At 36.1% G+C, this 24,206-nt stretch overlaps 1 protein-coding gene across 1 annotated transcript in view; it reads left to right on the top strand.

Moving 5' to 3' along the window:
• The window catches only part of ARFGEF1 (ADP ribosylation factor guanine nucleotide exchange factor 1), a 167,863-nt gene that overhangs the window by 21,635 nt on the left and 122,022 nt on the right, over positions 1-24,206 (top strand). The window contains exons 2-5 of the mRNA XM_053559499.1: positions 16,122-16,152; positions 17,144-17,300; positions 18,481-18,627; positions 20,599-20,778. Coding sequence (XP_053415474.1) covers positions 16,122-16,152; positions 17,144-17,300; positions 18,481-18,627; positions 20,599-20,778 — 515 coding nt within the window. The remainder of the gene's footprint in view (positions 1-16,121; positions 16,153-17,143; positions 17,301-18,480; positions 18,628-20,598; positions 20,779-24,206) is intronic.

Raw genomic sequence — 24,206 nt, 5'->3', positions numbered from 1 at the left:
CTTTTTCTTTTTCTTTTTTATATTAACATACAGTAAAATTGAATTTTTTGCTGTGGTATTACTTCATGCATTTTAACACATGTGAAGATCAGTGTAACCTCTACTACAGTTGAGATGCAGAATAGTTTTAGCATCCCCAAAATCTCCCTCATGCTAGTCATACCCTTCCTGACATCCCAAATCTCTGGCAAACACTGGTCTGTTTTCTGTCATTGTAGTATTGTCATTTTAAGAATGTCATACACATAGAATCATATAGTACGTAAGCTTTTGAGATTGGCTTCTTTTCCTCAGCATGTGTTTGAGATTCATCCAACTTGTTGCATGTGTTAGTAGCCCCTTCCTTTTTTATTGCTGAATAATATTCCACTGTATGGGTGTATTCATTTATTTATCCATCACTCATTGAAGAACGTTTGAGTTGTTTTCAGTTTTTGGCAGTATGACTAGAGCTGCTATAAACATTCTTGTATAGATTTTTACATGAACTTAAGTTTTCATTTCTCTAGGGTAGGTACCCAGGAGTGGGATTGCTGGGTCACATGGTAAGTATATGTTTAACTTCATAAGAAACTTCCAAACTGTTTTCTAAAGTGACTATACCATTTTACATTCCTGCCAGCAGTGTATGCAAATTCTGTTTCACAGTCTTGCCAACTCTTGGTAGTATCAGTATTTTAAATTTTAACTATTTTAATAGGTATATAGTGGTACCTTATTGTGGTTTTCATTTGCATTTTCTTAATGGGAAATGGCATTGAACATCTTTTTGTATGTTTATTTGCCATGTATATTTCCTTTTTGGCAAATGTCTAGTAAGTCTTCTGCTCTTTTTTTTTTTTTGAGACAATCTCACTGTATCACCTTAAGTAGAGTGCTGTGGCGTCACAGCTCACAGCAACCTCAAACCCCTGGGCTCAAGCGATTCTCTTGCCTCAGCCTCCCCAGTAGTTGGGACTATAGTCGCTTGCCACAACGCCCAGCTGTTTTTTTGTTGTTGTTGTCGTAGTCGTTGTTTAGCAGGCCCCAGAGTATATGGCTGGCACCCTAACCACTGAGTACAGATGCCGAGCCTTCTTGTTTTCTTACTATGGAGTGTTAAGAATTTTTTAAAAGTATGTATTATAGATGTAAGACTTTTGTCAGATATGTGATTGCAAATACATTTTGTAGCTTACCTTTGTACTTCTCTTAACATTAACATTGCCTTTCACAGAACAAAAGATTTTAATTTTTATAAAATTCAATTTTTTTTCCTTTTAAGCATACTTTTGGTATTGTGTCTAAGAACTCTTTGCTTTTTCCAAGCTCATATGCGGAGTTTCATGTATAATTCTTTTTCCAAAAGTTTTTTTTTCTCCTTTTTTTAGAGGCAAAGTCTCACTTTATTGCCCTCAGTAGAGTACCATGACGTCACAGTTCATAGCAACCTCCGACTCCTGGGCTTAGGCGATTCTCTTGCCTCAGCCTCCCAAGTAGCTGGGACTGTAGACATCCAACAGAATGCTAGGCTATTTTTCTTTGTTGTTGCAGTTTGGCTGGGGTCAGGTTTGAACCTGCCACCCTTGGTATATGGGGCCAGTGCCCTACCACTGAGCCACAGGCACTGCCCTTTTCTAAAAGTTTTATAGGTTTTCATTTTATATGTGGATCCGTGATTGATGTGAATTAATTTTTGTATAAGGTAGGAGTTTTAGGTTGAGGCTCTTTCTCCCTCTCTTTTTTGCCCCCCTGTATGTGGTATCTGACTTCAACACCATTTGTTGAAAAGATTATCTTCTCTCCATTGAATTGCATTTGTACCTTTGTCAAAAATAAATTAGCTATATTTCTGTGGGTCTCTATCTGGACTGTATTCCATTATTGTGGATTATCTTTTGATACAATCCCACATTGTTTTGATTATTGTAATTTTAAAGTCTTAAAATCAGATACAGGAATTTCTGCAGTTATTCTTTTTTTTTTTTTTCCCCCGTAGAGACAGAGTCTCACTTTATGGCCCTGGATAGAGTGCCGTGGCATCACACAGCTCACAGCAACTTCCAACTCCTGGGCTTAAGTGATCTCTTGCCTCAATCTCCCGAGTAGCTGGGACTACAGGCGCCCGCCACAACGCCCGGCTATTTTTTTTTTTTTTTGGTTGCAATTCAGCTGGGGCCGGGTTTGAACCCTCCACCCTCGGTATATGGGGCCGGAGCCCTAGCGACTGAGCCACAGGCGCCGCCCTGCAAAGTTAGTCTTTATTAGAATTGTTTTTCTATTCTAGTTATGTTGCTTTTCCTTGTAAATTTTAAAATCTGCTTATCTATGTGCAGAAAGTCATGCCCGAATTTTGATTGGCAGTGAATTAAATCCGTAGATCAATTTAGAGAGAATTGGCATCATTATTGTTTTGAGACTTCCAGTCCATGAACATGGTATATTTATCACATTTTTAAGTTCTTCTTTGATTTTCTTAATTAGCATTTCTTTCAGTATATATTTTCTATGTGTTTTGTTAGGTTCATAATTAAGAGTTTTATTTGGGGGAGCTATTATAAATAGTATTTTTTACCTTTTGATTTCCAGTTATTATTGCAAATATATAGAAATAATGATTTTTTTGTTTGTTTGAGGCAGAGTCTCACTGTGTCACCCTCAATACAGTGCCGTGGCATCACAGCTTACAGCAACCTCAAACTCTTGGGCTTCAGCGATTCTCTTGCTGCAGCCTCCAGAGTAGCTGGAAGTACAGGCACCCGCCACAACGCCCGGCTATTGTTTGTTTGCAGTTGTCATTGCTGTTTAGCAGGCTCAGGCTGGGCTCAAACCCACCACCTTCAGTGTATGTGACTGGCACCCTACTCACTGAGCTACAGGCACTGAGCCTATGATTGAAAAAAAATTTTTTTCTTTTTGAGACAGAGCCTCAAGCTGTCGCCCTGGATAGAGTGCTGTGGCATCACAGCTCACAGCAACCTCTAACTCCTGGACTCAAGCGGTTCTCCTGCCTCTGTCTCCCAAGTAGCTGGGACCACAGGTGCCTGCCACAATGCCCAGCTATTTTTTGATTGCAACTGTCATTGTGTTTTGGCAGGCCCGGGCTGGATTCAAACCTGCCAGCTCTTGTGTATGTGGCTGGCGCCTTAACCGCTTGAGCCACAGGTGCTGAGCCTATGATTGATTTTTGACAGTTGCAACTGTGCTAGTTCCCTTTAAGAGTTCTTTCCTTCATGTTTGGAGAATAGAGATCTAAAAATAGACCTGCCATTTAATCCTATAATTCCTCTACTAGGTATATACCCAGAAGACCAAAAATCACATTATACCAAAGATATTTGTACCAGAATGTTTATTGCAGCCCAATTCATAATTGCTAAGTCATGGAAAAAGCCCAAGTGCCCATCGATCCACAAATGGATTAATAAATTGTGGTATATGTACACCATGGAATATTATGCAGCATTAAAGAAAGATGGAGACTTTACCTTTTTCATGTTTACATGGATGGAGTTGGAACATATTCTTCTTAGTAAAGTATCTTAAGAATGGAAGAAAAAGTATCCAATGTACTCAGCCCTACTATGAAACTAATTTATGGCTTTCATATGAAAGCTATAACCCAGTTATAACCTAAGAATATGGGGAAGGGGGAGAGGGAGGAGGTGGGATGGGCGGAGGGAGGGTGATTGGTGGGATTATACCTACGGTGCATCTTACAAGGGTACATGTGAAACTTAGTAAATGTAGAATATAAATGTCTTAACACAATAACTAAGAAAATGTCAGGAAGGCTATGTTATCCAGTGTGATGAAAATGTGTCATATGGTCTATAAAACCAGTGTATGGTGCCCCATGATCGCATTAATATACATAGCTATGATTTAAGTAAAAAAAAAAAAAAAAAAAGAGTTCTTTCCTTCAAGATTTTCTGTTTTTTTTTACTGAGACAATCACATCATCTGTGAATAAGAACTATTTCTTTCCAGTCAACGTGCCTTACTTTTTTTTCTTCTCTCTCTTTTTTTCCCCCACTGGCTTGGATATTTAGTACAAAGTTGAATAGAAGTGATTCTATTCCTTCATTTTTTTGGATCTTGAGGGAAAGCATTAACATTTTCATCAAGTTAGGTGTTGGCTCATGGTTTTTTGTAGCTACCCTTTATCAAGTTGAGGAAGTTTCTCTTTATGCTAGGTTGCTGAGAGTTTTTATCCTGAATAGATGTCAAATTTTGTCAAATGCTTTTTTGTTTTAATTGATACGATGATGTGATTATTCTTTAGCCTGTTGACTTGGTGGATTACTGTTGGTTCATTTATTTTTTTCTTTCAATATTGAGTTAGCCTACATCTTTGGAATAGACCTCAGGATTCTAGTTGCTACCATTTAGTTGAAGATGTTTGCATCTGTGTTCATGAATGATACTGGTCTGTCTTTTTCTGTACTGTCTTTGTATAGTGCAATTCTTATTCTAACTACCTGGAGTCTGGTCACGTTTGACAGGTTAAGGGCATGGTCCTCTGCAAAACTGTTCTCACTTCAGATGTTAGCCCCAAGTTTCAGGGTTTCTGGGCCACTCAAGCTTCTGACTAACTGGGTACAAATTTGGGGGTTTCCTCTATGCTATCAAGTTCTGTAGAACAACTCACAGAATTTAGGAAAGTGTTATATTTAGGAGGATAATTTTGTTACAAAGTACACCTATCAGGACTATCCAAAAGAAGAGACTGGGGCTTCTTCCATGACTTAGCAATTATGCCTTGGGCTTGAGTAAACATTCTGGTGCAAATATCTTTGTTATAAAGTGATTTTTGGTCTTCTGGATATATACCTAGTAGAGGAATTGAAGGATCGAATGGCAAGTCTATTTTTAGATCCCTAAGTGATCTCCAAACATCTTTCCAAAAGGAATGTATTAGTTTGCATTCCCACCAGCAGTGTAGAAGTGTTCCCTTTTCTCAACATCCACACCAGCATCTCTGGTTTTGGGATTTTGTCATGGGGGCTAATCTTACTGGAGTTAGATGATATCTCAAAGTGGTTTTGATTTGCATTTCTCTGATGATTAAGGATGATGAGCATTTTTTCGTGTGTCTGTATGCCATGTGCTGTCTTAAGAGAAATTTCTCTTCCAAGTCCCTTGCCCACCCTGAGAAAGTATCTCAAGAATAGAAGAAAAAGTATCCAATGTACTCAGCCCTACTATGAAACCAATTTGTAGCTTTCATATGAAACTATACCAACTATAGCCCAAGAAGAGGGGGAGGGTGAGGTGGGGAGGGGGGAGGGTTGGTGGGAACACACCTATGGTACATTTTACAAGGGTACATGTTAAGTTTACTAAGTGTAGAGCATAAATGTCTTAACACCATAACTAAGAAAATGCAGTGAAGGCTATGTTAACCAGTTTGATGAAAATATTTCAAATGGTATATAAACCCAGCACATTGTACTCCATGATTGCATTAATGTGCACAGCTATGATTTAATTAAAAAAAGAGGAAGAGACTCATAGAGTGAGGTTTGGAAGGGCCTCCAATACAGAGCTTTTGTGTCCTCAGAATACTTTACCCTTCCAGTTTATCAATGTGTGTCACCAACCAGGAAAGCTCACTTAAGCTTTGAGTGTTCAGAATTTTTGTTGGGGTTTTGTTACATAAGTGTTACTGAGCAAATTTTGACTACATTATTGGACCCAGTCTGCAACCCCTTACCTTCTCTGGAGGTGAGGCTGTGCTCATGTGGCTCAAAGCCCCAACTCTTAATAGTTGGTCTTTCCAGTGTGGCTAATCCCTGTCCTGAAACTGTCCAGGAGCTCACTGAATAAAGAACACATATTCTTAGTTAAGCATCACAAGAATGGAGAAACAAGAATCCTACATATCAATTCTGATACGAATTGATACGAGGACATTTGATGACCTAGTACACGGTGGGAGGTGAGGGGATAAAGGAGAGGGAGGGAGGGGCATTGGGGGGGCACAGGGTATGACACACCTCTTGGGGATGGGACACAATTATAAGAGGGACTTTATGTAACAAATGCAATAAGTGTAATCTGGTTCTTTGTACCCTCAATGAATCCCCAATAATAAAAAAGAAAAGAAAAATAAGAAAATAAAGACATTTCTGTTAGGAAATGGTTTAGACCAGTGGTTTTCAACCTTCCTAATGCCACGAGCATTTAATACAGTTCTGTGGGTCGCGATCCACAGGTTGAGAACTGCTGCCTTAGACAAAGACCAACCAAATTTTTAGTTATGTAACAGTTTAATTTTGTTATCAGGACAACATTGGCCATAGGAAAAGGAGTTGAGAAATATTCTATCCTTCTCTGTTTTCTGGAAGAGATTATATAGAATCAAATATATTCTTTCTTTCATAAACATCTCATAGAAGTTTCCAGTGAAACCGTTTGGTTAATTCTTTCATAAACATCTCATAGAATTTTCCAGTGAAACCGTTTGGTCTAGGAGATTACACTTTTGGTAGTTTTTAAACTATGAATTCAATGTCTTTAATAGTTATGGGACTACTCAAATTATCTGTTTCATATTGGAGAATTGTAGTAGCTTGTGCTTTGTGAGGAAATTAGTATATTCATTTCAGTTCTTAAATTTATGTATGTAGAGGTCTTTGCACCTAATCCCTTTCAATGTCTGTGGTGATACTCTGTTTTATTCCTGATATTAGTAATTATTTGTAATTTGTGTCTTCTCTTTTTTCTTTCTTCTTGTGTGTGTGTGTGTTTTTTTTTTTTTTTTTGGTAAATCTTGCCTAGACTTTGTTGGTTCTGTTGATCTTTTCAAAGAATCAACTTTATTCATTGATTTTTTTTTTCTATTGCTTTTCTATTTTTAATTTCATTGATTTTTGCTCTTGTACTAACTTTCTTTGGGTTTATTCTGCATTTCTTTTTCTAGTTTCTTAAGGTAAAAGCTTAGATTTGAGACCTTTCCTCTTTTTTAGTGAAGCGTTTAGTTCTGTACGTTGTCTTCTCTGCATGATTTAATTGTGTCACACAAAATTAATGTTTTATTTTTATTCAATTCTATGTACTTAAAAAAAATTTCCCTTGAGCCTACCTCTTGACCCATGGAATATTTAGAAGTGTGTTAATTTTCAAGTGTTTGGAAATCTCACTCTTACTCCTTTTGATTCTTTCATTGTGGTCAGAGAATACACTCTGTATGTGCTCAGTTCTCTTAAATTTATTGAGGTTTATTTTATGACCTAGAATATGGACCATCTTGGACATTTGGAAAGAATGTGTATTCTGTTTTTGTTGAATGGAGTATTATATCCTTTTACTTCCTGCTGATTGGTAGGGTTGTTCAGTTCTATATTCTTGGTGATATTTTTTATCCTGTAGTTCTATAAATTGTTATGAAAGGAATGTTGAATTCTTCGGCTCTAATTGTAGATTTCTCTGTTGTTTTCTTTCATTTCTTTCTCTTCTAGCTTCATATATTTTGAACGCCTTTTGTTGTTCATATATTTTTATAACCCCTTTTGTTGTTATATATTTTTAGGATTACTATATTTTCTTTATGTATTGGCTCTTTTATCATCCTGTATTGTCCTCCTTTGTCCTGGTCACATTATGGTTTATTTTCAGTTCTATTTTGATAGTAATATAGCCACTCTTGGGGATTTTTAATATTTTTCCATTTGTTTATTTTCAGGCTACGTATGTGAGCATATCTTATATAATATAGTTTCATGTAGCTAGCATATAGTTGGTTCATGTTTTAAAATCGAATCTGCCAAACTCTTTGAATTGTTCTGCTTTGACCTTTTATATTTGATGTAATATTGATATGTTAGGGCTTAAATTTACCATTTTACTTTTGTTTTCTGTTATTTTCTCTGTTTTTCTTTCCTGTGTCTATTTTCCTCTCTTTATGTTAGTTTTTTGAAAAATTTTTAGAATTCCATTTTGATTTTGCTGTAGAGTGAGTGTGTCTCTCTTTTTATTTATTTATTTTTGGAAACCAGCTCACGTTTAATTGTGAAATTTTAAAATTGTACAAGTATTTTGACATTTTCCCCATATTTAGTCTCTGATGACAGGAGAATACCAATCAATCCCAGGAAGTTTACCCCTTTGGTTCCTATTTGCAGCATCCAGTGTTCCTCTGCAATGCCAGACAGACCTAGCAGTGGCAATAAATTTCTGTTCCCCCAGAGTTTAAATCAGGTCTCTGCGTTGATATTTGATTTTTAGTAGTTGTGCTAGGTATTACATAGCTTCCCATAGTATACTAACATCAACATTTTATCTTTTTGAATAACCCTTAGAAACCTTAACTTCTTTAGATCTCTTTCTCTTCTTTCTTTATAGTATTATTTTCTTAAATAGTATTCTACATAAAGAACCATATAAGACGACTGGGCCCAGTGGCTCCCACCTGTAATCCTAGCACTTTGGAAGGTCGAATTGGGTGGATAGCTTGAGCTCAGGAGCTAGAGACTTATCCAGAGCAAGAGCAAGACCCTGTCTCTATTAAAAGTAGAAAAACTAGCTGGGTGTTGTGGCAGGCGCTTGTAGTCCCAGTCCCGGCTCCTTGGGAGGCTGAGGCAAGGGGATCGTGTGAGCCCAAGATTTTTAGGTTGCTGTGAGCTATGACACATGTCACTCTACCCAGGGTGACAGAGTAAGACTGTCTCAAGAAAAGAAAAGAAGAACACATAAGACAGTGTTTTTGTTTTTAGTTCAAATATCTAACATTTTAGAAAACTTGAGAGAACAGTGTTAACATTTCTCATGTCATTATGCTTTCTGTTCTTCGTTATGTTTCAAAATTTCTTTACCATTTCACCTTCAATTCCTTTAGGATTTTCACTAAAAAAAAAAAAGTCTATCTCCACACATACATATATACACATATATGCACAGCCATACATATATGCATATATATTAACCTCTGTAGTGTCTGATGAGAAATCCACTGTCGTTCTGTTATTCCTCTACAGATATTAAGTTACTTCGTTCTACCTGCTTTCAAGATTTTTTTCCTTTGCCTCAGGTTTTCTAGAGTTTGATTATGATATGTTTTAGAATGAATTTCCTTGGATTTCTATCCTGTTTGGATTTGTTCAGCTTCTTGAATCTACAGGTATACACTACCAGAATATTTTGTATTAGTGGTTACAAACCAGTGTGGGATTGTGAAGTCAATGTTTTGGTTTATGGCTAATATTATTGTTATTTTGATTACATTAGAAAATGAGAATATATCTTTTTTTAAAGCATTTTATTATTTTTAAATTTTTTTATTAAATCATAAACACATAGATCATATATACATTAATGCATTTATTGGGTATAATGTGCTGATTTCATATAGAATTAGGAATTCTTATATCACACTGGTTAATATATACCGCATCTCGTTTACTTAATTATTGTGTTAAGACATTTATACTCTATACTAATAGATCTGACATGTACTCTTGCATTGTGCACCATAGGTGTGATCCCACCATTCACCCTCCCTTGATCTGACCTCCCCCTCCTCCTTCCTTCATCTTGGGCCATAGTTGTGATATATTCTTCATATAAAAGTATGACTGATTGTAAATTGGTTTCATAATAGTACTGAGTACATTGGATATTTTTTCTTCCATTCTTGAGATACTTTACTAAGTAGGATATGTTCCAGCTCCATCCATGTAAATGTAAAAGAGGTAAAGTCTCCATCTTTTTTAAGGCTGCATAATATTCCATGGTATACATATACCACAAATTTGTTAATCTATTCATGGGTTGATGGGCACTTGGGCTTCTTCCATGACTTGGCTATTATGAATTGAGCTACAGTGAACACTGGTACAGATATCTTTGTTATAAAGTGATTTTTGGTCTTTTGGGTATACACCTAGTAGAGGGATTGCAGGATCAAATGGCAGGTCTACTTTTAGATCCCTGAGTATATTCTCCATACTTCTTTCCAAAAGGGATGTATTAGCTTGCACTTCCCACCAGCAGTTTCAGAAGTGTTCCCTTTTCTCCACATCCATGCCAACATCTGTAGTTTTGGGATTTTGTTATGTGAGCCACTCTTAATGGGAGTTAGATAATATCTCAAAGTGTTTTTGATTTGCATTTCTCTGATGATTAAAGATGATGAGCATTTTTTCATGTGTCTGTAGGCCATGTGCCTATCATCTTCAGAGAAGCTTCTGTTTAAGTCCCTTGCCCACAATGAAATGGGATTACTTGTTCTTTTCTTATTAATAAGTTTGAGTTCTTTTTGGATTCTGGTTATCAAACCTTTGTCAGAAGCATAACCTGCAAATATCCTCTCCCATTCTGAGGGCTGTCTACTTGCTTTACTTACTGTGTTCTTGGCTTTGCAGAAGATTTTTAGTTTGGTCAGATCCCAGTAATGTATTTTTGGTGTTGGTTCAGTTGTCTGGGGGGTCCTCCTCATAAAGTATTCTCCCAGGCCAATTTCTTCAAGTGTTTCTCCTGCACTCTCTCCAAGAGTCTATAGTTTCATGTCTTAAGTTTAAATCTTTTATCCAGTGAGAGTCAGTTTTTGTTAATGGTGAAAGGTGTGGGTCCAGTTTCAGTCTTCAAGTCGCCAGCCAATTCTCCCAGCACCATTTGTTATATAGGGAATCTTTCCCCCAGTTTTAATTTTTGATAGGCTTATCAAAGATCAAATGACGGTAAGTGTCTGGGTTCATCTCTTGGTTCTCAATTGTGTTCCATACATCTACCTCTCTATTTTTGTGCCAATACCATGCTGTGTTTTGATCACTATAGATTTATAATAGTAGTTTGAAGTCTGGTAGCATGATTCTTCCTGATTTGTTTTTATTTCTGAGTAATGTCTTGGCTATTTGAGTTTTTTTCTGGTTCCATATAAGACGAAGTACTATTTTTTCCAGATCTTTAAAGTATGACGGTGGTGCTTTGATAGGGATTGCATTAAATTTGTAAATTGCTTTGGGTAATTTGGACATTTTAACAATGTTGATTCTTCCTAGCCATGAGCATGGTATGTTTTTCCATTTGTTAACATCTTCAGCTGTTTCTTTTCTCAGAGTTTCATAATTCTCTTTATAGAAATCTTTCATGTCCTTTGTTAGGTAAATTCCCAAGTATTTCATCTTCTTTGGCATAACTGTAAAGGGAATAGAGTCCTTGACTGCTTTTTCGGCTTGACTGTTATATTTTTAATAACAAAGATAATTAAATTTTTATTTCCATAAAGTATGTGTGGATTTTTTCTGGGATCTGATTTAAAGCAATTCTTACTTGGTTTGCAGTTAAAAAAGGCTTGAAAATCGTTGATTGAGACCATTTACAAGGCAGTAGAACCTCTGTAGTTGACTTTCTCCTTGTATTGACCACTTTCTTAAGTTGACCTAGTTTTCATAGGTGGTATATGCACTACATGTATGTGTCAGTACAGTAAGCCTAGTTCCCTGTGCTGACCATCTCCGCGTTGACCAGTTCATTATAGTCCCTTTGGTGGTCAACTTACAGAGGTTCAACTGTATTTTGTTTGAAGAGAAAGCTAGTGTAAGACCTCTGAATTTGAGATCGATGCTAATGAGCAAAAAGTTATTTTTTTTTCTCCAAATCACCCAGGTTTCATAGCTTGTTTCTTCTAACCAGTTAAATTATTTAAAAATTCATGAGCCTAAGTAGAGGTTAAGCTTTGTATAAACTCAAAGCAGATGGCTTCAGAAACATTCAGTATCACTTTCTTTTTTTTTTTTTTTTTTTGCAGTTTTTGGCCGGGGCTGGGTTTGAATCCGCCACCTCTGGCATATGGGTGGGGGCCTGCACCCTACTCCTTTAAGCCACAGGTGCTGCCCTCACTTTCTATTCTTAACGTTAGATACAAGAAAGTATGAGAAGGAAAATAGTAGACAATAGAAAAACAAGGAAGATTTTTTTTTTTTCCACCTCTTTTAGTTCTCCAGAATATAACATTTGTTGACTGTCTACTTACTTTGTGACTGGCACTGTGCTAGATGGCAAGAATGCAGAAAGAAATGAAACATGTCCCTATCCCGTGCAGTAGGTCACTAAAGCATATTCTTCCTGTCTAGTTGAAATTTCATACTCTTCTGGTGCATTCTGTTATTTATAAACGAATCTCTAAAGCCAGCTCTGATTCAAGGGGAGGGAAATTAGACTTTGTCTCTTGTGGCAAGATTGCTTTGTAGAAGAGCATGTGGAATGGCAGATATCATCATGGGCATTTGAAAATACAGTCATGTTATCCCCTATCTTCAAATTTCATATATTGTGGTTCCTGCTGAACATTGCGTATCCCACAGTTGCTTAAAATAAAACATGACTATTGTCTCTTCTTCACCCCTGACACTCCATCCCTACCTTCATACAATGAGAAAATTACATTGTGTCTGTATTAATGGTACCTCTCTTATCTAGTTAGGCAAGCCAGGTTTCTTCTTCTTGCTAAGAACATCTTTCCCCATTCCCCTACTTCAGTGGTTCTCAACCTTCCTAATGCGGAAATGTATTTTCATTGTTACAGAGATTTTAAGCTACCCACAGGTTGAGAACCGCTGTCCTAGATTAATGAGATCATCCATTGTTCTTCCTTGTCCATAGAATTTACATTTATTCATTCCTGACATCACAGTTTCAGTTCAAACCATTAGCTCTTCTCTAGATAACTGTAATTCTTAACTCCTCTATTTTTAATTTTAGCTGTATGTAATATGTGTCAAAAGTCATGAGTGGCTTTAAAAAAGTAAGCCTACCAAAATTTGTACAAGAAAAGGAATGTACTTTTTCAAAGTAATCCCCTACATTTACGTAATGTTTTATACATACACACACATACACATACATACATACATATATGTATTTGGAGTCAGAGTTTTATTCTGTCACCTGGGTAGAGTGCCATGGCGTCGTATCTCACAGCTTGGGCTCACATGATCCTTTTGCCTTAGCCTCCCAAGTAGCTGGGACCACAGGCACCTGCCACAATGCCTGGCTAATTTTTCTATTTTTAGTAGAGACAGGGACCTAAGCTGGTCTTATCCTCCTGAGCTCAAGCAATCTACTTGGCTAAGCCTCTTAAAGTGCTAGGTTTACAGAAGTGAGCCACCATGCCCAGCCTATAAATGTTTTATTTAAAAATGTTTTCACATATATTGTCATAGTTTATTCAAGTCATCATTCTAAATTATAATTGATCCCGTATCATCTTTGTATAGGGTAACAAGCTACTTTAGGAATCTGAGAGCTATATACTTTTTGCTTAGAATAGTACTTGCACACACACAATTTGTGATGGATCATAGAAGTATTAAAGTTAAGAACTTTAGTTTTGAAGTCAGATTTGGGTCTAAGCCACTTAGGATTAATTGGTGGTTGATTTGATCCCTTTTCTAGAGAATTTTCCTTCTGTGAGGTTATTATTTAAAAGAAAGAGTCAGGTAGAAAAGAAGTGTGTGTGAAAGATGAATCCCACAAATCTTTTTGAATACTAATGGTACTGTGATAATTGAAACAGAGACTCCCACAGTTTCTGCTTTGAAGAAGACATCACTTTGGATGTGTAAATTCTAATGGGTTTATTAAAAATCATTAATTTGACATTGAAATCTTAGATTACCAGTTTAGTTTGCATTAAATAGCTGATGTTGCATTGTAAACACTACTGTATATTTGTGAAACAAAATTGATTTTATGAGAGAAAGATTGTTATTTTGAGTTCTTTTTCTGGCATTTCATGTATTTCCTTAAGATTGTGATCTATTACTGGAAGAATTATTATTTTCTTTGAAGTAACATGTTTCCTTACTTTTTCATGGTTGACATGTCCATACCTGTGTTGAGTTCTATGCATCTGGTGAAAAAGCCACCTCATCCAATTTTATGGAGTAGATCATTATTATTATTATTTGAGACAGAATCTCACTTTGTCACCCTTAGTAGAGTGCGTGGCACCATAGCTCACAGCAACCTCCAGCTCTTGGGCTCAAGCGATTCTCTTGCTTTGTCCTCCCAAGTAGCTGGGACTATAGGCGCCTGCCACAATGCCCAGCTTTTTTTTTAGAGATGGCATCTTGCTCTTGCTCAGCTGATCTTGAACTCGTGAGCTCAGGCAGTCCACTCCCAGAGTGCTAAGATTACAGGCATTAGCCACTGCACCTGGCCTATGGAATAGATTTTGTAGGGAAAGACTTACTGTTATGAATGGATCTTGGAGCATCAGTTTAGTGGGGTATATTGGCCTTGGTTCTAGGTGGGCTCAGTAGTGTATCCTCTTCAGAACTACTTTGAGAAAAGGAAGTGCTTTAGGAATTAGTGGTTTGTAATTTCAATAGTTTCTTTAGTTATAATCCATACTAGTGATACGTGTTTCTCAGTGGCCTAGGCTGAGAGAGTTTGTGGTAGTGGTGATATAGTTTACCATGGGTGGGTTTTCTTGGATGTTCTCAGGTCAGGGGTACAGATGTGCATATGGTAAGTCTGTCAACTTGAAGTCTGGCTTGCTGGACTTGCGGCCATGAGCCTGGAACATGGACACCTGGTTACTTAGCCAGGGGTGGGCTGTGGGGTTGTTTCTCAGGACTGGTAATCAGGCATACAGTTGTTCAGCTGGCTCAGGGACATACCTGCTAAGGGTGCTCAATAGGACTGTTTCTCAGGCTGGGGATATAGCTACACAACTCTTGATTGGCCTGTGGACATGTTTGCTTGGGGCAGCCCTGGGGCTATTTCCAGGCCCAGGACACAGTCACACAACTTCTTGGGCATCCTGAATATGTGTCTGCTGTTTCTCCTGCTTAGGATGTGGATACACAGCTGCTTGGCTGGCCTGGGAGCCTTTCTGCTGAGGGTGGCCCACAGTGCTGCTTCTCGTTAGTATTTTAAATAGTTACAGATAATATTTTTACATTATCCCCCTTCCATTTCTACTGCTGATAAAATGGAAAGGGCTTTGGTTCATGGGGAACTAGACTGAAATACTGAATATCAGGTGCCAGGCACACAGTAGGTAATGAATACATTGTATGTATTGTATGAATAAATTGTGTAAATTGTATAGCAATTAGAATTTATAGGGGATTTAATATAGTCGCTCCATCATGGAGTGTGCTCAGTGAGTGATAGTTTAAAATAATTATTAAACTTACAGACCAGTAGTTATTTATAATACCCAAATTTAACACATTTTGTGTAATATTCTTAGGTACACCTGTGTAGTAGAGTGGTTAACACACCAAGATCTGGAGTTAGATTACTGAGATTAGCCATACACCATGCCATACAGCCCTTGAACAATTTATTTAACCTTTCTGCCTCAATTTTCTAACTTCTAAAATTTAGATATGATGGTACATACCTCACATAGGGTTGTTGTGAGGCTTAAATGTGTTGGTTATACTTCATATGTTAAGTTAGTACATATTAAGTATAACTAGTGCTTGGCACATATTTGGAGGCCTTCTAAACTTTAAGCAGGCTTAGTTGGATTAACCAGGTTCTCCAATAGATCAAATTTAAGTGTCTTCTATTACAGATAGAATTTATCTAATCTATCTTACATCTTACAGTAAATAGTGAAAGGGGAAATTTCCTATTAAATTGAACATTTGTGTTTTATAGGGCTTTGTATAATCATAGATAGAAAAATTTGTGAAATATCAACACATATAAACATATTCAATAAGTTATAGTTCTGGTCAGATAATCTCTCTTCAATAGTCACGAGGAAGGTGCATTGAGGTGCTTTTTTTTTCTCTCACCCAATATATGCCTTATATTTTGTGACTTCAGAGTAGTGTATACAATATTCTTTTCTTAGTTAATGCTTCTGCTTAATGTAAATAGTTACTTGTCAAAACAGGAACTACTTTGAGAAAAGGAAGTGCTTTAGGAATTAGTGGTTTGTAATTTCATCTGTCCTTATTGCTGTGAAATGTACTTTCTTTGTAACATTTTATATTATTTGTGTAAATTTAAAAATTTAGATGAAACAAATTTAGTATATAATTTTGTGTCGAGCTTGCATTCTTTCCAATTTTTTGTAAACGTTCCAAATGAATATATGTATAAAACCTATAATCAAATTACTTAATGATTTTTCTGTTGACAAGTATTCTAATATATGCTTCTTTTTTTCCCCTCAGAGGAAATAAAAGCGGAAACTGAAAAACAGAGGTTTGTGGGATTTCTTTTGTTTAATTAAAATAACTTGCAAACTTATCAGTCTTAGGCAAAATACTAATACAATCATTGGTATTTTATTTTTTATTTTTATTTATTTATTTTTTGAGAAAGAATATCACTTTTTCATCCTTGGTAGAGTGCTGTGGCATCACAGCTCACAGCAACCTCAAACTCTTGGACTCAAGTGATTCTCTTGCCTCAGCCTCCCAAATAGCTGGGACTACAGGTGAATGCCACAACACCTGGCTGTTTTTTTGAGATGAGTTCTCGCTCTTGCTCAGGGTGGTCTTGAGCGCATGAGCTCAGATGATCCACCCACCTCGGCCTCCCAGAGTGCTAGGATTATAGGCACTTTGGTATTTTATTATGGCAAATTTTCTGCATGTGATCTTTATGGTAAAATTAAATTAAAAAATGGTTTTCAAGAAGTATAATCGTATGTATACATACAAATAAAAAAAATCTCATCTGCGTGAGTATAAAGATATTTCTGAAATGCCATGAAATAAGTATTAAATCCTTTTTTTTAAAGACTGAGTCATATTTAGAAAAAATAACTAGGTTTTTTTTTTTTTTTTTTTTTTTTGATAGTGTTAGCCTGTATGGACAAAATTGAGTAGCTCACAAAATACAGTTTGACTATGGACAAGTAGAAAGCCCATTGCTTTTTAAGGTATTATGATACAAGATTTGTTAAGAGGCTGTAAAGTATTTCTGTAATAGAAATACTTGAGATTGTATAGTTTTTGTAGACAACTTTTTGCACACAGTTCAATGTCTTGCGTTTAGTCACACCTCTGGCAACTAGCTTTTGACCTTGTGCCAAACCACTTCTCTGGGCTTTGGTTTTCTTGTGAAATATGGGAAGATGGAGGATTGGGTTAGCAAGATTCCTTTTAGAACTGAAATTGTGTGTTTCTATATGAGTTTATTGTCAATATAATAAATACAATATTCTAATCAGAGTCTTTTTTAAATGTAGTCCTCCTCATGGAGAAGCAAAAGCTGCATCGGGCACCCTTCCACCAGTGAAATCAAAGACAAATTTTATTGAAGCAGACAAGTACTTCTTACCCTTTGAGTTGGCATGCCAGTCCAAATGTCCTCGCATAGTTAGTACATCTCTAGATTGTTTGCAGGTGTGTATAAAATGGCATTATCTAAAAACTGTCTATTTTGAATGTGTTTCTAAAACATTACTCACAATTGATTCAGACATTTCCATGAAAGCCTTGAATATTCTTTTTTGTGGTAAGAAGCCAAATGGTTGCTTATATTCAAGATAGGCGATAATAGTTGCAAAAAGATGTTTCTAGATTAATGATAACAAAAATTATTTGCTTAGTGAGATACATAATCTTTATCAATAATAATGAAAGTGTTGATTTGGTTTCTTTCCGGAAGTGAAAGTTGACTTACTATGTACATTATCATTTGCAAATTATTTTACTAAATGCTTGTTCTTTCATATAAAGTGATAGGTTAATATTGACAGCTTGATATTTGCTGAATTTTAGCCATGGCATTTATTTATGTCAGAACAATTTCTGAATTATTTTATCCTGTTTGATACATACACAGAAGATTCCGTTAGGTATTTGTAAAACAAGCCTCCAGGTAGAGGGATACTTCTCTTTTCAGGTCTTTTCATTGTTTGGAAGAATTATATGTATTCAACTAACAATTCAGTGGCTAGGAAGACACCATCAGCTTTATCCTTAAAATAGGCTAAAGATAAATGTAATTGATTTGTGATTTTGTTTTCCTTAGAAAATCAGAATAATATATCTAAAGCCTTCCCTTTTGGCTGTAATGATAATAATGAATGAGTAAATTTGTGATTATTGTAGCCAGTATATGGAAAATATTTTTTTTTGTATAGTGATAGATCTAATTTGGAAAGAAATTTGAGGTTATTTAAAAACATGCATTTAGTTTTCACAAAATAATATCAATAAAATCATGTTTAGACAGAAAACGGTAAGGAATTCTAATTCATCAGAGACAAGTTCTCATGTCTTGGGCTTCTCGGAGTAGTGCCTGATGGTTTTGCTGTGGACATTGTTCTGTTTCTGTGATTATTATAAGTGTATATATATACACTTAGTGTATATATATATATATATAACATTTATAGCTAAAAAGCTGTCTACAGAAGTTGTTCATATTACTTGGGCTTTGATAATACCTTGATCTTTTTCCTTGATGTTTTTATGTAAATATTTTAATGTACATTTAATTATATATTGTTTTTAATATGTAGTCAATATATATACTTGTTAGCTTACTTAGTATCTTTATTTTTCTTCTTCATTTTAGAAACTTATTGCTTATGGGCACTTGACTGGCAATGCTCCAGATAGTACAACACCAGGCAAAAAATTAATTGATAGAATTATTGAAACAATATGTGGATGCTTCCAGGGTCCTCAGACAGACGAAGGAGTTCAGTTGCAGATAATAAAGGTACTTAATTATACATAGTGATTTTATTACTTGCAATCTATATTTTAAAAAATTAGATGCCTTCTCAAAAATGTTAAGAAAGATCATTTTAGGCAAAAAAAGAGAAAGATCATTTTACATGCATTGCAGCTACAATAGAGGTTATTTTGGATGCTTTTTAGATCCCTATGTCAGGAGATTTTGTTGTATGTCAGAGTTCATTAGAAGAAGATTATATTTCCATATTTGTTCTTCTGAAGGTCTCAAGTTAGCCCTGTTCCCCTAGTCTTCAGACTTTTTCCATTTCTGGCATTTTTTTCTTTTCTTTTTTTTTTTTTTTAATGTTGGGGATTCATTGAGGGTACAATAAGCCAGGTTACACTGATTGCAATTGTTAGGTAAAGTCCCTCTTGCAATCATCATACATATTCTATCCTTCAAGCTTTAGAGGGCAGTCCTTAAAGCTGTGACTCATCTAATTTCTTCTGTATTGTTGGGCCCTTCATAGCCTGCCCTCTTAACCCAGGGATCATCGTGAGGACTGCTTGTCTACCAGTCTTTCATTGCTCCTTCGTCCTCATCTATCTACTGAAAGTACTCAAAGTACTCAACATCTCACCTGTCCTGGGTTGGTGCTATAATTTATCTGGGCAGCTGAACTCCTGTTTTTTTGAGACAGTCTCACTATATCACCCTTGGTAGAGTGTTGTGGCATTACAGCTCACAACAACCTCCAACTCTTGGGCTTAAGCGATTCTCTTGCCTTAGCCTCCCAAGTAGCAGGAACAATAGATGCCCACTACAGTGTCTGGCTATTCTTTGTTGTTGTTGTTGCAGTCGTCATTGTTATTTGTCAGGCCTGGCCCGGGTTTGAATCCGCCAGCCCTGATGTATGTGGCCGGAGCCCTACCTGCTGAGTTACAGGCACTGAGCCCTGAACTCCTTTAGAGAAAAACTAAGTCATGTTTTTAGTCTGTTACAAATACTGATGTTGATCAGTATGTTAATCAAATCTTAATGTTAATGCTGTTGGTAGTGGTGGTGTGTTTATATTCAGTAACATCTTCATGTATTGTAGTACAGTACTTTGGAAATTGTTTTTACATGTATTAAGTGTTCCTTCATGTGGAATACAGCTCCTTCTGTGCCTTTCAGTTTACTAGCAGTATTTACTTTACAAGTTATATAATGTTTATTCTAAAAAACTGTCCAATCATTTTGGCTGGCCTATCATTTATAATTTCATGTTCCCTGTAGTTTAATTAGGATATATCCATCAATGCTGACCCTGCAAAACTCAATGTGTGAAAGTTCACTTAAGTTGTTCACTTTATTGAAGGATTCACATTAGAATTATTTTAAATGCTTTATTCTAAAATATTTATAAATATCTTTAACAGTAATAACAGTATTATTGAGTTCAAAAACAATCTCAGAAAAATTTGGAAGTGAATAAGACATAACATGCAGCTTCCAAGTTGACAATCTAGTTCAATAGATACATAATTTGAGACATAAACTGTGTTCTTTTGTGAAAGCTTTTAATGCTGCGCATTTTGATAAACTAAATTAAATAACATTTCTATTAAAATGAAACCTGGGTTGAAACAAATTAGTAGAATAGTTTTCTAGTGTTCTGAGGTTGTGAGATTATGTGGAAACTATTGCCAGAATGAGGAAAAACATCAAATATTTTAACAGTTAATGATATTCAAGGCAGGTAGAAATTGTGTGTGTGTGTATGTATATATATATTTTTGTTGTTGTTGGGGATTCATTGAGGGTACAAGAAACCAGGTTACACTGATTGCACTTGTTAGGTAAAGTCCCTCTTATAATTGTGTCTTGCCCTTGAAAAGAAATTCTGTATGTATTATCTGAAAGGGGTAATTGTTTCTGAAAGTTTTAATTCTAATAGAAAAGTACTCATTTTTGTATTGAAACTCTGGATGCAGAAAATAGCTTTAACTTTTTTTTTTTTTTTTTTTTAAGGCTTTACTTACTGCAGTAACATCACAACACATAGAAATTCACGAAGGAACTGTACTGCAAGCTGTGAGAACATGTTACAATATCTATCTAGCAAGCAAAAATCTCATCAATCAGACAACAGCCAAAGCTACTCTTACTCAGATGCTAAATGTTATCTTTGCACGCATGGAAAACCAAGCAGTAAGTAATAAATAAAGAGGGAGATTGTATAGAACACTGCAATTAAGTATAGAAAGGAAGCTCAATATGGTGGCTCATGGGTATACTCCTAGCACTTTGAGAGGTCAGGGTGGGAGATTTGCTTGAGGCCAGGAATTTGAGACCAGCCTGGGTGATAGTGAGACTTTGTCTCTACCAAAAAAAAATTTAGCCAGGTGTGATGGTTCAGCCTGTAGTCCCAGTTACTCAGGAGGAGGAAGCAGGAGGATCACTTGAGCCCCAGCGTTCATGGTTGCAGTGAATTATGATGTTGCCTTTGTACCCCAGCACAGGCAACCGAGCAAAACCCTGTCTAAAAAAAGTGGTAATTATAGTGAGATCTATGTGCCTATAGAGAAGAATGTTTTTTATTTACAGTTCTGCTTACTGGAGATTTGTGGTATTGTGTTTTGTTTTGTTTTGAGATTTACTGACTTGTTTGACTCTGAACAAAATATGTTTTTATTATTATTAATTAATTAATTTATTTATTTTGAGACAGAATCTCACTTTGTCACCCTAGGTAGAGTGCCGAGGTGTCATAGCTCACAGCGACCTCAAACTCTTGGGCTCAAGACATGCTCTTGCCTCAGTCTCCCCAGTGGCTGGGACTATAGGCGCCTGCCACAATACCTGGCTATTTTTAGAGACAAGGTCTCACTCTGGCTCAGGTTGGTCTCCAACCTGTGAGCTTGGGCAATCTACCCGCCTGGCCCTTAAAGTATGTTTTTAGTTCAGAAATGGAATGTGAAAAATATTTATTGCGGTCTTCTTCATGGAAGTATTTATGAATTCATATTTTTATTGCAATGAAGCTTAGTATAGTGTAATGTAGATTACACTAACTTTATCTTATCTGATGTAAACTCATTCATTAGGCCCTTAAAGAATAAACAAAGTACATTTCTATGTTGATGAAACATCTCTCCCCATACATTAAAGGACCATGATACCGCTTATAATACTTTACTTCAGATTGATTGGTAAGAGGTTAGCAACTAGGTGATCTTTTTTTTTTTTTTTTTAAATAATTGCCTAGATCTTTCACCTTTTTATTTGAACTGGTTTCAAACTTATAGAAAAGTTGTGAAAATTTTGCAGAGTGATCCTCTTTTTCCTTTACTCTGTTTCCCTTAATGTCAGCATCTTACTTAACCATAGCACAATTATCAAAACCTCCAAGAATTAACACTGGAGTAATAACCTCTGACTAAACTATAGACCTTACTGGAATTTCAGTGAGTAGTTTTCCCACCAAGTCCTTTTTCTGTTTCAGGATTTGATCCAGGATCCCACATTGCATTTTGTGTGCCTTTAGCTGTTTGTTTGTCTTAGTCTTCTCTAGTCTGTGACAGTTACTTAGTCTTCCTTTATCTTTCATGATCTTGCTGCTTTGGAAGGATACTGACAAATTATTTTGTTGAGTATCCTTCAGTGTGCATTGTCTGATGTTTTCTTATGAACGAAATGAGGTTGCACATTTTTTGCTGGAATACCTTTGAAACAGTGTTGTGTCCTTTTGGTGCAACATATCAGGAATTCATGATGTTGGTATGTGTCATTACTGGTGATGTTAACCTTGATATTAACCAGGTGATTCCTGTCAGGCTTTTCTACTTTGAAGTTACTAGTTTTTCTTTTACAGTTAATAAATGTTTTAGGGGCGGTATTTTAAGACAATGCAGTATTCCATTTCTCTTCAAATTCCCCCCAATTCCTTGGTTTTTGTGGATCTTACTGACAACAGTAATTACTGTGGCAACAGTTATTATTGTAGTGTTTCCCTAATGGTGATTTTCTGTTTCTCTTGTTGTTTTTTCCTTTCTTTCCTGTTTATTCATTTATTTATTCATGTCGATCTGTACTCAACACATACTTTTTTTTTATTCTGTTGGTCTTTGTCCTTCTGACAAGCGCCATCCTTTTTTGAGTGCTTCTATACTTTCTGGAATCTCAAGATGTTCCAGGCTCATTTTGAAGTTTCCCTGCTTCAGACCTAGAGTCAGCCACTTCAGTAAGGAACCCTGGCTCCTAGAAACCAAAATCTGGGTGCTAAATCTGTACCTTGTCACTGGTGTATTACTAGGCCTTGTCACCAGACAGAGTTGGGAAATACAAGTCCATATATACTAATCCCTCCCTCGCTTTCTCCCCATACCTGTATGTGACTTTCCATCTTTATATATTAAAAACCAGTTGTTTGTAACTGGCATTTCTGACTCCAGTGTAACACCATGGGGTTCATTTCAGTTTTTCCCTTTAATTATTAACTTTGAGAAATTAGAACATTTATATTTAGTTATTTCTTCTTTTTTCTTTTTCTTTTTGTGAGACAGAGTCTTGGTCTATCACCCTGGGTAGAGTGCAGTGGCATCATGATAGCTTACTGCAACCTCAGGCTCCTGAGCTCAGGCAATCCTGCCTCTGTGTCCTGAGTAGCTGAGACTTACAGGCACATGCCACCACACCCAGTTAATTCTTTTCTATTTTTGGTGGAGACAGGATTTGGTTCTTGCTCAGGTTGGCCTCAAACTCCTGACTTCAAGTGATCCTCTTGCCTCACCCTCCCAGAGTGCCTAGCCTAGTTCTTTTGGTCTTTAGCCTTTTATTACATATTCAGAATATTACTTTCAAAGTTACTTAGATTAGTTCCTTTCTTCCCTTCAGTGGGGGTAATGTTATTCCTTCATAATATAGTTTAGTTTATTTGATACTGTCTGTTTTTCGTTTTTAGTGCCTATCACGTTCTGGTTGGTTTTAATTATAGTTTTCTCTTGGTATCTGTGATAGTTTGGTTCTAGGACCCTTACTTGGATACTGAAAATTTCATGGATACTCAAGTCCCTATCTAAAGTTTGCATGTAATCTATCCTTCCATAATACTTTAAATCATCCTGGATTGATGACTTATAATATCTAGTGCAATGTAAGTGCTGTATAAGTAGATGTTATATTTTATTGTGTAGGACTCACAGGGGTGTTCAGCCTGTGGCCCACAGGCTACATATGGCTTACGTGAGGCCCTTTTTGCTTATTTGTCGTGTTGGATATCATGAAAATCATACAAGGGCCTTTTTTTCTTTTTTCTCAACAGCTTTAGTCTGTGTATTTAATGTGTGGCTCAAGACAATTTTTCTTCCATTGTGGCCAAGGGAACTTAGAAGGTTGGAAATCCCTGCTCTAGGATATACTGTAGTCTTTTAAGTCCCTGTTTTATGTATTGACATTAGGTTATTTTTAATATCTTGCAGTCATAAACTTTGTTGCTTTTTTGTGGAAGTGAATAAAGTAATTTTGTCATGTTTTAATAACGGAAATATAAACTTTATTGATTTAATTTGTACAAAGTATTTTTACTGAATTCCTAATACGTTTTGGCACTGCAGTAGGCCTCACTTATACAGTGATGA

This window comes from Nycticebus coucang, chromosome 13, assembly GCF_027406575.1.
Source record: "Nycticebus coucang isolate mNycCou1 chromosome 13, mNycCou1.pri, whole genome shotgun sequence".
Classification (NCBI taxonomy): domain Eukaryota; kingdom Metazoa; phylum Chordata; class Mammalia; order Primates; family Lorisidae; genus Nycticebus; species Nycticebus coucang.
Note: the sequence above shows the minus strand (reverse complement) of the source record. Positions and strands in the feature narration are given on the sequence as shown.